At 55.5% G+C, this 16,372-nt stretch overlaps 1 protein-coding gene across 1 annotated transcript in view; it reads right to left on the minus strand.

Moving 5' to 3' along the window:
• Positions 1-2,429: 2,429 nt before the first annotated feature.
• The window catches only part of XKR7 (XK, Kell blood group complex subunit-related family, member 7), a 23,918-nt gene continuing 9,975 nt past the window's right edge, over positions 2,430-16,372 (minus strand). The window contains exons 2-3 of the mRNA XM_012637742.1: positions 5,520-5,722; positions 2,430-4,363 (exon numbers count right to left, since the gene is read on the minus strand). Coding sequence (XP_012493196.1) covers positions 3,408-4,363; positions 5,520-5,722 — 1,159 coding nt within the window. The 3' untranslated portion in view covers positions 2,430-3,407. The remainder of the gene's footprint in view (positions 4,364-5,519; positions 5,723-16,372) is intronic.

Raw genomic sequence — 16,372 nt, forward strand, 5'->3', positions numbered from 1 at the left:
ACCAAGCAAGCCTCCCTTGGTGGGGAGCCCCTCCTGGGGAGGGGTGGAGGTCGGCGCTGCTCAGCTGGGGTGACAGTTACAAGGCACATGGTATGTCAGTGCGTGGGTGCCATGAGGGGTGTGTGGTGCTTGGAGAGGTTTGGGGAACACAGCAGCCTGGGGGTCAGTTCCAGGGTGGGAGCTCAAGAGAACAGGGAGGCAGAAGTCTGCCCTGGAAATGGGGACACTGGTTTCCTGGAGTTAGAGATACTGAGGACAGGGCCTGCCATGTTCGGTACCCAGAGTGTCCTGTTCTCTTCTGTTCCTCACAAAATTAAGACGCACCCAACCATGTCTCATCCCCAGGAAAATCCTAACTGCCACTGACTCTTCCTGTGTGATTTCGGGCAAGCGCATGACCCTCTCTGAGTCTCGCTTTCTCCTGTATAACGGATGTGGAGGGCAGGTGGCTTAGGGAACCCTAAGGGACACTCTGGGCAACAAGAACCCTGTACAGATTCTGGGAAGGACTGAGCATCCAGACTGGGGTGGGGGACAGGGAACCGGGGGCTGAGGACCCAGGAGTCCTATTCTGGCAGGGAAGAGAGAGACCGCTGAGGTAGCTTATGTAATAGAAAGGAAAACAAAACAACCGCTCTAAGGGATGGGTCCTCTCTCATCTGACTCCTCTATCCCAGTGGAACAAAGCGACCAGCCAGCAGAGAGGGGGTCCTCAGGCCTGGGAGGGACAGAGTGCTGAGCTCCTGGGTGCGGCGTCCTTAAGACTTTCCCAAGGGTGAGAAGCAGGAGCAGGTGCCTGCAGCCTTCTTCTCTCGCCCTTGGACTGTGGCCATTTCTGGTGCTCAGATGTCCTTGCAGACAGGCCCTGAGGGAAGGCTGCGCAGGATTGAGAAGGTGTGGGGGCTGGGGCGGGCCGTGGCTGCCAGGGCAAGCACAGTCAGCTCCTGCTGCCTGGTTCTTCCGGAGTCTCCTGGAGCTGTAAAGGACTCCCAGCGCCCAGCTGGGACATGTCTAACTTTTTCTTCTAAGATGTTGGAGCAGCCAGACAGGCCATTCTAGGACCCTGGGGAGTAAAGTAACTTGCCAAGGGTGACCCTCATGCCACCTCTCTGGGCCTCAGTTTCCCCATCTGTAAGATGGGTTGATAACGCTTCTCTTGTAGGGATGTTGCGGGCAGGGGAGGGTGTAAGTGAAATGACACAAGGTGAAAATTCCTAGCACACAGTCGGCCCTGGAGAAATAGTCAGCTGGGGCGGGGTCCACGTCTTCAAAGCTCCCGTCTCACAAGGCTTTGCCCCACGTGTGCAAGGCCATGGAATTCAGCCAGATTTGGGCAAAGGACACAGAAAGTGGATGAACCCCCCAGAGCTGGCCTGGGTCAGCCTTGGGCTTCTCCCACCACGCATCACTCTTGAGGCTTCTTAGGGACCAGGGAAGTAGAAGAAAGAAGGAAAAGCGTTCTTTATGTGTTGGCAACAGGGATGCACGCACCATCTTGGCCTGTGTGCCAGGCTGGGGAGTGACTTGTATCACAGGTGTGATGTGTGCTTGTTTGTGTACATGTATGCAGTCCTACCCTCTCTGCCTTTGGGCTTCCCCTGCACCTTGAATGTGGCCCTCTCCGTGCATCCCCAGAAAAGTCACCATTACCCAACACCTTTTGATGGGACAGCCCAGAGTCTGGGACCTTGTGGGAGCAGCTGCCACTCTGGGCCTGTTTCCCATCTGTAACCAAGACAGACTGAACCAGGAAGGGCGAAGCACCCTCTAATTTGCATAGTCTAGGATTCTCATGGCCCACCTCACCCCAGCCCAGGTCTGTGTCTGTCCTTGACGTCCCCTGCCAACCTTAGTTGGCATGGGGGAGCGTGGAGGAGGTTCCAAGCTCTGCCTAGAGGCTCTGTCCCCTCACCCCATGGAACTGTCTTCTTCCCCACCCCCATCCAGGACTGGCTGTCACAGGTGGGGGGAGGAGCCCTGGGTAAGTGGTCCCATGGGCACCCTGAGATGTTTGGGCCATGGGAATGGACCACAGGTCCTGGGGAGTTGTAGGATCTGAGGCAAAACAAGTCAGTTTCCCAGATGCCACCCCAGGGAGCCCCATCTGCAGGGTGGCTGAGAGCCAGGATTCATGTCACGTCCCCAGAGCTATTTTTTCCTATCTAGAAACCAGTTGGCAGCTGAAATGTCTCAGGGGTTCTGCGGACAATTTCCTTTTAGAAAGATGGCTGTGAACCAAGGTGGACAGGGGCCTACAGCTCCCATAAGCCCCAAAAGTCTAGAATTGGAGCACCCATTCCTAAAATATTCCATTCACACTGGATTCCAGAGCCCCTCCCCTGGTAATAGCAGGAGCTAGCATCCCCCACCACAGAGCAGCAGGGCTCCATGTCCCCACCCTTCATAACAGAATGCAGATCAGAGCCACCCCCTAGGACATTTTATCAGCTGAATGTTCTAGAACTTAATCTAGAACTAAGCATGCCTCTAAAACAGTTCCTCTGCTAAATGACTAGAATATTATCTATACTCGAGCCCAGAGATCTTCCTAGACATTTTATCTGCTGTGTTCAAGACCTTTACCTAGAAGAAATGTTCCAGATGCTCATCTAGAACAAAGAATGGCTCCTTGAAACATTTCACCAGAGGTGCCTGGAACCTCATCCATGACAGAGCCCACAACAAAGCGTGTCTCCTGAGGAGTCACTGTCCCTATTCTCCATGCTGTGGACTGCACGTTCCCCTCCCCCAAGTCTTCCGTCCCTCTTGCTCTGCCCAGCTGAACCCCTGGGGTTCTTTCTTCTGTCCATGTCTAGCACTGCCAGCCCCCCACCCCCAACACCCCACCCCACCCCAACTCCCTCCTTCAGCTCCCTTCTTGCCCTGGCTCTAGGCCTCAGACCCTGCAGGCACTGCGCCATCCCTGTCCCCAAGATGCTCCAACCCCACCCCACACCTTCCGCGGCCTCCGCCATCCTTCTCAGAGATCTCCTCCCAACTCTGCCCACACCCCCCTGAGGAGCACAAGGTCTAGGTCATAGACCCCAGACAGTGCCTTTCTCTGGCAGGACCAGCAGGGGTGACACATGGGCAACGCCAGGCAGGGGAGAGGGTGTGGGGCCCCATGAAAGCAGGGCAGCTCATGAGGAGTGTAGCACCAGTTGGTTCCCTGGGCCCTGGTTCAGGGGAATCTAGGGAATGGGCCACAGGGCTGAAAATGGGGCCTAGGGCTGGGTCCTCCACAAGGCTGTCCCCTCCCTTGCAAGAACCTAATAGCAGGGGCCACTCTACCCTTGGACCAGGAGAACCACTCCCCTGTAGCCTGGTGGCCCTGACATTCCGGGCTCAATACTGTGGCTGATGTGGGGTCAGCCAAGTCTGTCCCTTTTTTGGGGGGAGACCGTAGCCTACACTGTGGTCTCATACTCCAGCAGCTCCTGGGAGATCCCCACGCTCCGGTACTGCAACCGGGGCGTGGCAGGCGAGGAGTACTCCAGTGCCAGAATGGTCTTCCGGAGCCGGCGGTCAATAAAATGGGCATCCCATGCTGGGTACTTCTTCCGAGGCAAGTCAATCCGAATGACAGGCCCCTCTGTCCGCAAGGCGCGGGCCACTGGTGTGGGAGGCAAGCCAGGCCGCACCTGGAAGACAGGTGGCGTGGGGGTTCCCGCTCGCTCGCCCCCCACTGAGGGCCCATCCCGCTCAGCGCCTGTAGTCCTTGGCAGGGACCTTGGGGGACTTGTGACAGCATCGGTTGGTGGGCCACAGGACCCTGGGGACCGTGGGAAGATGCAGCCAGGTGCCTGGGGACCCAGCATGGGCCCGTTGGGGTGCAGGAGACAGTAGTAGACACACATGAAGAATATGCCCAGTGCAAAGCTGGAGGCCACCACGCAGACCAGGATGAGCGAGTGGAAGTCGGTGGAGAAGTTGCGGCTGGAGTACCAGAAGCCGGTGAGCGCGGCGTTCTCCAGCAGGACGATGCAGTAGTAGAGGGCCATGCGGTGGCGGCTGCGGCCCTCCTTGACGTTGAACCAGCAGAAGATGTAGATGATGCCCACCACCATGTTGTAGATGATCTCCTCCCACTTGGACATGCAGAAGTCCGTCTCCCCCTGGATGACCCAGAAGGTCATGACACACCAGTGGGCCACGATGAAGATGCCAAAGTAGAGCTTGTAGACGCTGGCGAAGAGCGCAAAGGCCAGACTGCGGGCTGCAATGGTGAACAGGTGCCACAGCACCTGGGCCACCGCGCCCTTGTAGGACAGTGGCCGCTTGTCGTCCCTCGAGTCCCGCAGCACCTTCTGGTAGGAGGCCAGTGTCCAGGCCAGGGACACAAGGGAGGCGGAGGTGGAGAGGGCTGTGGAGACAGGGCGGGGGCGGGGTGGGCTGGGTTAGGGGTGGGTTTGGGTTGGGGTCTGGGGAGAGGGGGAGGGTTCTGGGTCAGGAGCTGGGTTTCGAGGAGGTGTGAGGGGAGGGTCTGTGGATCAGTAGGGGTGTGGGGAAGGTCTGGGGAGGCTTCGAGAGCGGCGATGAAGAGCATGCGGGACTGGGTGCTTCTGTGGCGGTGGGAGCATAAAGGGAGATGGGAGACGGGTAATTCGGTCTCCATAAGGGTCACGTCTAGGACCCTAGCACGGGGCTGGTAGGGTGCAGGGGTCTTGGTGGGAGGGTAGGAAATTAGGGTCCAGGACTCTGGGTGTGGGAGAGGAGGTGAAGAGGGGGTCACGGTTAGGGCATGGAGGAGCCAGGAGGGGACCGTTAGAAGAAGTGGCCCCCAGGATGAGGTGGGGTGTGGGGAGGAGAACCAAGGTGCGAAGAGTTGTGATTGGGACCCAGTATTTGGGGCAAAGGATCCCCAGGGGGCCTGAGGCATGGAAATAGAGCCTTGGGGGACACTGAGGGTGGGCTGGGCAGGGTCTGGGTGGGGAGAACATGGAGTGCTTCAGGAAGACAGGACATCGAGGCGGGGTGGGGGTTGGCCTGGTCTGTCTGTTACCGAAGGGCAAGGCCCCAGGGCCCCCAGCGAAGGGGTAGATGGACAGGTTCTCTGGAAACTGATGGAGATTGGGCAGGTCTGTGAGGCAGTGGGGTCCCCAGGAGATGCAAGCTGGGCTTAGGACAGTATGGGGAATGAAGGGGCGGAGGATTGCCCAGAGGGTCTAAGGGGTGTTGATGGGGTGAAGGGCCTATTTAGACTCGCCACAATGGGGTCTGGTCGGCTCTGGCAATGGGGAAGGGAGGAGGGGACCGGGCAGCACCCAGAGGGCTTGAGGGGTGGCGAGAGAGCGGAGAGGCCAGGTCCATCCTCACTCTGGGGTAAGTGGGCCATCGGAGGGGACACGGGGGACTCTTCAGTGGCTGGAGGATGGTGAGGGCAGAAGGGCGGGCCTCTCCAAGCCCGGACTGGGTGGGCCCCGAGGTGGGCGGCGCACAGGGCACCCCCCAGGGGGCGTGACGCGGGGAGAAAGGGCGGATGGGGCGGCGGCGCGAGGGAAGGGGCGGACGGGGCTCACCGGGCAGCAGGTCGGGCGCGCCGCCGCGGTGCACCAGCAGGCTGAGCTGCAGCACGAGCTGCGGCGCGCTGCGCAGGAAGGTCTCCAGCAGGCGCAGCATGCTCACGTCGGCGCTCTCGAACAGCATCCGCCAGTAGAAGTGGCGCCGCAGCCGCTCCCCGCGCCAGCGGCTCTGCAGCCCCAGGTACAGGGCGCGCAGGTACCTGCAGGAGGGACGCGGTGCTCAGGGGCTCAGCTCCCGCGCCTCGTTCCGCTCGCCCGTCCCACCCGCCCGGAGCCACCCAGCAGGCGCAGGGGGCACGTCACTCTGCCTTGAGCCTGTTTCCTCAGCTGCAAAATAAGCATATGGAAAGGGTCGCCTCGTGGAGCTTTGAGGGAGCACTAAGTGGGCTCATTAGCTCGAAGTACGCACACGAAGCTAGCCTTTGATGCCGTGGTATCGTCATTATTTCCATAATGGGTTGGGGCCTGCTTTCCTTGCAGGGTTATTGACACCTGAGAGTGCCCTGAACTTACAAGAGCCCTATTATCACCCCCATTTTATAGATGAGCAAACTGAGACCCAGAGGTATGTCATCTATCCAAAGTCATACAGCTAGGAAGCAGTGAAACCAGGATTCAAACCCAGCCAGTCTGGCCTCAGGGCCCACACGCTAACCAGTAGGCACACTGCCTCACACTGTAAGCCATGAAGTTTTGCTCACATAGGTTCCTTCAGGGACAGTCCCTTGTTCCTGGTGATAGCCCCAGTTCTGTTGCCACCAGCAGCTTCCTGGCCTGTTCCCCGACCTCACCTCTGTGTCCAGTTCTCACCATAGGGCACATGGAAGTTGCTCATAGACACTTTCTCCTGCCATTGGAGACTTCGCTGCATCCTCTGGTGCCACTTCTCCAAACAGACTTCACAGCTCTTCATGGCTACTCTGTTCCCGTCACAGGTTCCAGAGCTCTCAACGACTCACCCATCACTGAGCTTTTGCACATCTTGTTCCCTCTGCCTGGAACACCCTGCCCTGTCCCCTAACCCCACCCCAGCCTCAAACCTGGATGACTCTTGCTTCTCTTCTGAGTGTCAGCTTTTAAACGTGACTTCCTCCAGAAAGCTTCCGCTGACCACCCTCCACCTGGGGTAGTGCCTCTCCCAGGCTTTCCTCTAATCTAGCACTTGTCACAGTGGATTGTGACTGCCTGATTATGCATGCACCCTGAGAACGACTAGGTTGGCTTGCTAACTGCTGCATCTTCAGTTCTTAGCACAAAGTCAGTGCTCAGTCCAAGTGCGCTGAATGAATGAATGTGTGCATGATTGCAGATTTGCTGACCTGAATGGAACTCAGCTACCCTATAGGGGGTATGGAAGGGACTCTGAACTCCTGAGTTCAGTTCCTGACTTTGCTTGTAATTTGCTCTGTGATCTTGAGCAAGACCCTCTCTGAGCCCTAGTTAATCCCTCGCAAAGTGGCTGTGAGGATTACATGGATGAAAAGAACCTTTGCATACTGTAAAGTGCGGTGCCCATGTAGGATGAGAAGGGACCTGTCCACACAGATGTCTCAGAGCCCCCATAGAGGTCTCATCCAAAAGTGGCTTCCCCAGGAAACCTGGGGGACAATCTGAATACAGATTCAGTGACCCTATTGCCTGAATCTGAAATTGGGGAGTCAGGGATCTAGGGGTCTACTCCCAGATGTGAAGTGCTGGCATTTCCAGGACATTATTTGGGAACCAGGGGACCAACTCTATTCACTGTGTGCTGCCAGCCCAAGGGAAGAATCACAGTGCTCCCTGGAATTTGGGACCAACTGATACTCAGAGTCTCCCCAAGTAAGTATCCTAGTCTTAGCAGCTGTGTGGCCTTCTCAGAACCTCAGTTTTTTCATCTGCCAATGAAAGGGATGGACTTGATAAATCTGGAAATCCTTTCAGAGCTAATATTCTGGGACCCAGACTCTCCCCTCAAAACGTGGCCAGGAACATCTCATTTAGGGCCCTCTTCCCCATCCCTGGCTCCTTCTGGCACCAACTGATGGTGGTGTAGGCACACTCTCAACACGATATGTTACAGGATTGGCACCCAGGCTGGGGAAGGGGGCTGTTCCCTCAGAAGCTGACTTGGGAAATCAAAGGCCCCTCAGTCCAACTCTCCCCTGCCACACTGGAATTCCTTTGGCAATGTCCAGTATGGTGCGTCTACACCCACTGCTCCCGTACTTCCTGAGACAGGGAGTCCCTACCTCGGGAGGCAGGGCCCTCGGCTTCTGAGCAACTGCAGGGCTGGATTGTGTTTCTTCCGATGAGCAGAAACTTGTCTCCCTGTATCTCCCATTGCCTGGGCCCCTGCCTGCTGGACATACGAGGATCCTTGCAGCCAGAGTCATTCATTCTCGGAGCAGGTGTATTTTGACCACCTGCTCTGTGCCAGGCGTCGTGCCCTTGTGTATCTCACAGTTCCATGGGAGACAGACAAGATACGAGGTGAAAGATGCTTTGGAACCCAGAGAAGAGAAGAGTAACTTTACCTGGGGGAGGGGGTCAGGGAAGATTTCCCAGAGGAAGAAACGTTTGATGTCAGCTTTAAAGCATGGCCTGGCATTGGGAGGCAGACAAGAGGTGGAAGGGCGTTCCAGGCGGAAGAACCGGCGATGCGGAGGCACAACAGCCTGAGAGAACACGGCCTGTTAGGGGAATGGCCAGTGGTTTTCCGGGCTTGGATAGGGGGGTTTCCATGGGCAGGGGCGTAAGCAGACTAGAATCGTGAAGGGCATCGAATTCTGGACTGACGAGTTCAGATTTTATTCTAAATCTGAATTCCATCCCGGAACCAGGGGTGCTGTGATCAGCTCAGTAGCTTAGAAAGCTCGCTCTGGAGGCTGGCTTGGAGGAAAGCCAGGAGAGGACGGGGTTTGGTCCAGCCCTGGAATGACAGGGCTGAGCTAAGGCAGGGGATGGAGAAGGGACAGAGAGCAGATCTGGAGGTGGCCAGAGGTAAGGGGCTAGGGGAGGGACCAGGGTGGCCCCCAGAGCTTCCGAGGGGCCTAGAACACAGGCCACCTTCCCAGCCGCCCTCTCCCCTCCACCCCATTTCCACTTCCTTCCGGGTTCGCTCGGCTCTGGCTTTGCATGGGAAGGAGAGACCAGCTGGTCTAATGTGAAGGGGCCTGGGGAGTTGGGGGAGGGTGACACCCTGGAAGTTTCTCTCAGGCTGCAAGACCATCTGTTTCCGGGCCCGGGTCAGCATGAGGGAGGCCCCGGCCCCCAGCCAGCATCCATCAGCACCTGACAGGCCGCCTGCCCACCTCCCCGCCCACTCCTGCCTCCTCTTCTGCCAGCTCCCAGCCAACCCCAGACAAAGGGCTCACACAGCCCAGGGCCCTGTGGGCAGGAGCAGCCATGGGGGAGGGGAAGAGGGAGGCCAGGAATGTCGGGTCACCCGGGAGTGTGGAAGGACCACACTGCAGTCCGGGATGAAAGGCTTGGGTTTCGCCTCACTCTGCCCCTTTTGGCAACAGGACCAAAACTGGCCGTTCTTTCCAGCCGGCACTAATGCTCGCTGCCAAGGGTTTTTGAGATTTTCATGGGCCTAGGAAAATGTTTGAAGCCTGAAAAAAAAAAAAATTGGCTCCAAAACACAGGGAAAAACTACAGAATCAAAATTAATAAATGTTTAATTAAATGTCTGCAAAACAGAACATGATGTCAGTCAGTCAACTGCAATTTGGCTTTTATCTGGTTATATATAATTTACATTTGATGTTTGATGTGGCTCCATTTTAATATGCTTGATAGATGTGGGGCCCACAAGAGTCCTAAAACAGTCCTGCCCAGGACATGCAACCTAATTTCCATGGCCCTCAGTTTCCCCGTCTCTAAAATGGGGCTGGCATTTTCCATCTGCCTACATCACAGCCACCGGGGTGAGGATCAGAAAGGTGAGATGACAATGTATATGCTAGGCTTGTAGGTTCACTTCCCAGCCCTGTCCTGGACCTGCTGTGTGGCCTTGGGTAGTTTCTCTGCTTCTCTGAGCCTTATTTTTCTCCTTATTCTGAGCGTTAAGTGGGGTGATGGACCTTAAAAATGATTTATGAACTGCAGAGGGATGTGCACGTGGAGAGCGGGTGCATACACTGGGTGGAGGCCTCTGCTTCCTCCTGACCACTGAGCAACCTCTCTTGAAGCCTCCTCCAGGAAGTCCACCTTATCCCACCTCTCCCACTGTTTGAAAGGAAGTTGGGACAACTTTGATCTTCACTCGAGAGGAAGACACCCCCTCTCAGAGAATCGGACTTGGGGTGGTTGTATATCTGCTCTTCTCCAAAATGCACCCACCATCTGGTGCAGGCCACCATCTTCTCCTGCCTAGTGGCCACATCGACCTTCTGTGTGGGCTCCCTGCACCCACTGCCACCTCCCTACGGTCCATTCTCCACATGGCAACCAGCGGGATATTTTTAAAACCTGTCAGATCATGTCATTCCCCTTCGTAAAACCTTCCCAGGGCCTCCCATCACTCTTGGAATAAAACCCCAGCTTCTCCCCTTGGCTCGCAGGCCCGAAACCATCTGGCTCTGTCTGTTTCTCTTACCTCATCTCAAACCACTGTCCCTTGTGTTCCCGACACTCCAGATGCACTGACTCAGGACCTTTGCACTTGCTGCTCGCTCTGCCTGCAACACCCCTTCCCCAGCTCCGCCTGTGGCGGGCTCCTCACCCGCTCACATGTCACCTTCCTAGAGAGGCCTCCTACGCCACCCAGGCCATGTTGGCAGCTTCGCCCTTGCCAAGTCACTCCAGTCTACCGTACCATCCTGTCTTATTTTCTTCTTAACATACGGAATGAAATAACCTCATTTATTTATATATTTTCTATTCTACCACTGTGGATCCGTGAAGGCAGGTACCTTGTCTGTCTTGGTCACCACTGTGTCCCCAGCATCACTGCATATAGTAGGCACTCAATTAATATTTGTTGAATGAGTACATGTGAGTCTATGTGTGTGTTTCCCTCCTGACCTGGAAGGGCCCTGGGGATTCTGTGCCTGAGTTTGCAAAGAGCAAGTACACCTCACAGGCTCCTCCTGCCCTTGCTGACTCACTTCTGTCCTTCCTCCTTCAGGAAGCCTTCCCTGATGCACCTCCAGGTAGCCAGGCCTTCCCTCTTCTAACAGCTCTCAGACTTAAACTGCCTGAGGCCGGGTACAAGCCAGGCACTGCCGTCAGTGCCTTTAACCTAACAGGCAACTTTTGCTACCTGTATTTTATAGATGAGGAAACAGGCACTGAGCGATTTTGGATCTAATTTACTGACTCTCAGCCTTGTGCTTGGAGAAGCAGCTTGTCCCGGAAGAAAGTGGAAGAGCAGATAAGTGTGCGTCATTGGGGCCGGGGTTGGGTGCATAGAGGCCAAGCCTAGACAGGAGGGGGGAAGCCAGCAGTAGGGTGTGAAATCCTTCGGCTCAGAGATCCAAAGGGCTGTCTCTTCTGGACGCAGTGCCTCCACGAGCAGGGGACAGGGTCAAGAAATGAATGGGAGCTCACTCCCTCTCCCCAGGCCTGGTTTCCTCTCCTGACCCAGGAACCTCCCAGCATCCCTCAGAGTTCAGAGTCTCCTCTCTAGTGGGCGGAAGGAGGGGAGAAGGATGGGGGGACCCTACGTTCCTGAAAAGCCAGGAAGCTTCTGGGCCAAGCATCTGGGTCACCCTGTCTCACTCCTGTTCTTTGTTCCCGAGTCACCCTGAGTCTCTGGTTCTAGGTCAGGGTTTCTGGCCTGGCGCTCATTCCATTCAGACAGCCAAACCTGGGCCCATCACTTTGTCTGACCTCAGACCCTGGGTCCCTGTCTCTGTCTGTCTGTGGCTCAGATCAGCCTGTCCATCATGTCTGTCCCTTGAATACAGGGTCAGGCCTCTTCATCTGTTCCTCCATTACTGTCAGTCTCATCCTTGGACCCTGGGTCAGTCCACCTGTCTGTCCCTTGGACTATGGGTCACATACCATGTCCATCTGTTAGTCTGACCCTGTGATCCTGGGTCGGCCTGTCTCTGCCTTTAGAGGCCAGAAACTTCAGACTGTCTGTCCCTATGGATACTGGGTCTGCTTTTCCGTCCATCTTTCTGTCTGTGTGTTGGATACTGGGTCTGCTCGGTGGTCTGTCTGTTTGTGTCTTTTGGTCCCTCGGGCACTTGGTCCATCTGCTGGTCTGCTGCCCAGCCCGTGGTGCGCTGTGGCTGCCAGCTTCCCGGCCGTCCTCCCCTGCCTGCCCCGCCTCCCTGACTCCGGGTCTCTGTCTGTCTGCGTCTCTCACATCCTCAGCTCCTCCATCTGTCAGTCCCTGCGTTTCCGAGTGTGTTCTCGCCCCTCCCCACTCCCCCTCACAGCTCCGGGCCAAAAACACAGCAGCTTCCAGCGGCTCCTCTCCCTCCAGGAAGCGCCCTCCACGCTGGCTGGCTCTCTGCCTCCAAGGTGCCGGCACCTGCAGACCGCTGCAGAGCTACCAGGGCAGGGCAGGGGCAGATGGGAGAGGCAGGAGAGGTAGGCTGATGGGAAGTGACAGGACACCCCTGCCAGCTGAGCCCACTGCCGGTCTGCAGGGTTAATAATAATGACAACAGCTCAAATTTAAGGAGTGTCACCCGTCAAACAGGCTGTGCTGAGCCTTTTTATACATATGAACGTGTCCGTGCCTCACAACAGATCTTTGAGGTGGGTACTACTCTCACCCTCAATTCACGGGGGAGGAAAACTGAGACCCAGAAAGGGACTGGGACTTGTCCAAAGTCACACGGCAAGTTGGTGCCAGATCTAGGACTCAGACCTGGCGCTCCATGGCCCCCTGGGCCAGAGCAGGAACAGGGGAGCTCAACAAGCCCCCATTCCGTCTCTCTGGTGCCAAAGCTGCCCACCATGGCGGCTTGTCGCATGGAGGGCACGCCACACAGCTGCCCGGAGGACCCTGCGAGGACCTGGGGTGGATATGAGGGACCAGAAAGCATCACTTGGAATTATGTGGGTTTAGAGAAAACTAGGGGAGGGACGATAATAGCAATTGGGGAGTCAGGAGACCCAGGTGATTCCCAGGAAGTCCAGCCCCTCCGTGGGCCTCAATCCTCCTCTACAAAATGGGCCTAAGACGCGATTCTCGCGTACACCGAGGAGTTTCCATCCACCCGATTCTGATAACATTCAGGCCCCACAGCTGCGTCCCGAACGCAAGGACTTCTCTCCACGGCGTCACCACCCTGGGCCAAGCTACCGCACCCCAGCAGCCCCCTCTGGGCCTCCTTCTTATAAACTCGTAGGGATCTTAAAACCGGGGATCTTATAAACTCCTGGGTTGGGTTAGGCCCCACCCCAGCACTCTTAAAATAAAATCCTCATCACGACCTTGGAGGCCCAGTAGGATCCCGCCTTTGTCCCCCTCCAGGACCCTGTCCCTCCATGCTGCCCTCTCACACTCTCCAGCTGCGCCAGCCTCGGGGCCTCTGCCCAGAAAGGCCCTGACTAATGCTGCCAAACTCTCTCCTCCCACCTCGGCTCAGTGTCACCTCCTCAGAGGCCTTCCCAGACCAAGCCACCCCAAAATCGCTCCTATCCACCACACCCCTCCTGTCGCTTTCTGCCATGTTACCCTGTTTTGTTTTCTTAGCAACACATCTCACAAAACTGAAGCCATCTGATTCACTCACTTGCATATTTACTGTCTGTCTCCCCCACACAGGACTGTAAGTTCCAGGAGAGCAGGGCCCATGTCTACCTGTTCTCTGCTATGTCTCTAGTGTCTGGCACACCTTAAGTGAGTGAGTGAATATACTTTATAAACTGCTTTATAAGCTCCCTAAGTAAAGGCGGCCACATGCAGAGGACAAGAACCCGGGCTAGGGAGACAGTGAAGCCTGGGCTCAGATTCTGGCTCCATCAATTACTGGCTGTGTGGCCTTAGGCAAGTTGCTTCCCCTCTCTGAATCCATCTGCTCAACGCCCACCTCAACGCCCACAGGGTAGCGGCGAGATCGGAAAGTGGTAGTATGTATAAAACTCTAGCCCAGTGCTAGGCACTCGATCAGTGGGAGGTTTTATGGAGCTGTTTGAATCAGAGGCCCCATGAGGAAGGAGGAAGACTTGTAGTCTCCAGTCTGGTTTCTGGCAGAGCTGAGACCCACTCCTAGGCTGGCTTTCCCTGGTGCTCATTGAATCTGTCCCCAGGGTACAGAAGGTCAGAGAAGCCCCTTTGGGGAGAGTTGACAAGGTAGGTCTTCTTGGGGTCTCTGCCTGCCCCCCAGAAAATAATTCATCAAATACTTTCTGTGTGTACTTTTCTGCAATCCTCTCTGTAGCCCTTTGAGGTTCGTGGATAGGATTCTCATTTTCCAGGTGAGGAAAATGAGTTTCAGAAAAGGCAATATTCATTTGACATTCGTTCACCAAGCATTTTTGAGTACCTACTGTGCATCCGGAACTGTGCGAAAACACTAGTGGACACATTGGTGAACAAGGCAAACCCAGCCCACCTGCTAAGAACTCAGTCTAACGGAAGATTAACTAAAGCGTCATGTAAACATGTAGCAACAAACATGTTCCATGGGCGCCAAGCACGCTCCAAACGGGGGCCCGCGTTCCAGCACCGAGGACAGAAGTGCTATTGGAAAAGGACCCGGCCCAACTTGGGAAGGACGTGGCATCAGGGAAGGCTTTCTGGAGGAGGTGACTACTGAGCCATGATCTGAAGCAGGCACAGGAGTTAACCAGGTACAGGAGGGAAGGAAGGGAGTTTTTGGCAAAGGTCTCGAGTGGGGAGGGAGCAGCAGGTGGTGGGATGGCTGGAACTCAGAGGAGGGGAGAAAGTGAGAGATGAAGTGGGCGGGGTGGAGGATTTGATCTTTATCTTCAGAGTGATGGGGAGTGACAGGGTTAGATGCAGCTGCTGCATTTTAAAGAAAGCCTCTGGCTGTGGGGAACAGATCGCAGGGGGACAAGGGTGGAAGACAAGAGACCAGTTGCCAGGTGAAAGGTCAGGATGGCCCAGTCAAAAGGGGATGGATTCCAGAGACAGTAGAGACACGACCTGCCCGAGGCCAAACAGTCAGAAAGCACCCGAGCTGCACCCCAGACCTGGACTGGCACGCACTGCCCGTCCCACCATGGGGCACGGATCCACTGAGCCAGGCCCCTGGGACCCAGATCCAGTCTGTGGGTTTTCCAAAACACTGGGCCCCCAGATATATACCTGCAATAGGGCCTGAGAAGCTCTTGGGGGGCAATGGCTCTGCCCCCCTCCCGCCACCTGCCTACCTCTAATGCTGAGTGCTCCTGCAAGGATGCAAAATAGGACCTTCCTGGGCTTGGCAGCCAAATGAGTCATAAATGTCAGTAAAGGATGTGATTTTACAAGTTTGGCTCCCATTTCATGTGGTGCTGGGAGCTGGGCTGTCTCCCTCCTCCTCAGCAGCCCCCTACAGAGACAAAGCACCTCTTTTTCTTATTTTTGCTGGGCTCAGGCCAAGCATTTCCCAGCCACTAATTTTAGGCTTTGACTGAGAAGCTGAGACCCTCTCCCATCCCACTCACCCCCATCAGCTCCCAGCCAGTGTCCTTCTTTTTGCCCAGCAGAAAGGCAGGCAGCCCTTCTCCAGCAAAGCATTTGGGACCAGGTTCATCCCTCACTGTATGGGTGCAGCCAGCTTGCCTCCCCTCTCTGGACCTCAGTTTTCCCATCTGTGAGATGGGTTGGTGAAATGGGTGCTGAGCGAAGACTAACACCCAGGACCCTATACTCTAACCCAAGGCCCTTGCTCCCCCTTTCTCTGTTTTCCTGATATCCCTGTGTGGAGTTGGGATGTCATGAGCCAGTGGGGCAGGGGGCTTAGAGTCCAGTCTCCTGACGGCTTCCGAAGGTACCAGGAGATCAAGGCAGGGAGAAAGCATCACTTCTACCTGTCCTTAGTGTGGGTGTCTGATACTGGATGGTAGTCAGGGTCTCAAATGCCAGTGCTCAAAGGGGTTGAGCTGATGTCATTATGAGGGACTCTGGGGAACTATAGAGGTGCCCTGTCTACAGAGGCAGCCACCTGTCGGCTCCAGCCAGTAGCTGCCCTGGGAGAATGTGAGCCCAACATGGCTGGAGTTTCCATTTCTCAATAGCTGGAAATGAGGACATTTATGAAAGAAAGAAAGAGAGAGAGAGAGAGAGGGAGAGGGAGGGAGGGAGGGGGGAGAGAAGAAGAAAGAAAGAGGAGGCGGGAAGGAGAGAGAAGAGAGGAGGCGGGAGGGGAAATATCACAAGGAGGCGGGAGCGGGGGAGTTTCCATTTCTCAATAGCTGGAAATGAGGACATTTATGAAAGAAAGAAAGAGAGAGAGAGAGAGGGAGAGGGAGGGAGGGAGGGGGGAGAGAAGAAGAAAGAAAGAAGAAAATCTCAATTTGGAAATGTTGGCAACAAATTAAAGAAATATCACATGAATTTTTAAGAAATTATTATTCCTTTCTGTAGGTGTGATAGCAGTATTACATATTTCAGTTACGCTTTTTAAAAAGTCCATCTTTTTAAAAAGATAGACATCCACTGAGCACTTTCCTCCATCTCTTACGTCAACCACACCTGTGTCCTTCTGGGAACCCACCCTGGGGTTGTTCCTATGACATCTTCTGCATTGTCTTTATTCTTAGCCTGTTGACAGTTTGGGAGGCTGAGGATGTAGGCCTGACATACTTCAGTGCCGTGTCCACAATGGAGATGTCCTGAAATGTTTATGGATGTGATGGTATGATGTCTGAGATTTGCTTCAAAATAACACGGAAGGGAAGGAAGTGGGGTGGGGTCTACAGCTATGCTCCGCAACACCTAGGTGTCCAATACT

Source organism: Propithecus coquereli, unplaced genomic scaffold (assembly GCF_000956105.1).
Source record: "Propithecus coquereli isolate 6110/MARCELLA unplaced genomic scaffold, Pcoq_1.0 Scaffold122, whole genome shotgun sequence".
NCBI classification, from domain to species: domain Eukaryota; kingdom Metazoa; phylum Chordata; class Mammalia; order Primates; family Indriidae; genus Propithecus; species Propithecus coquereli.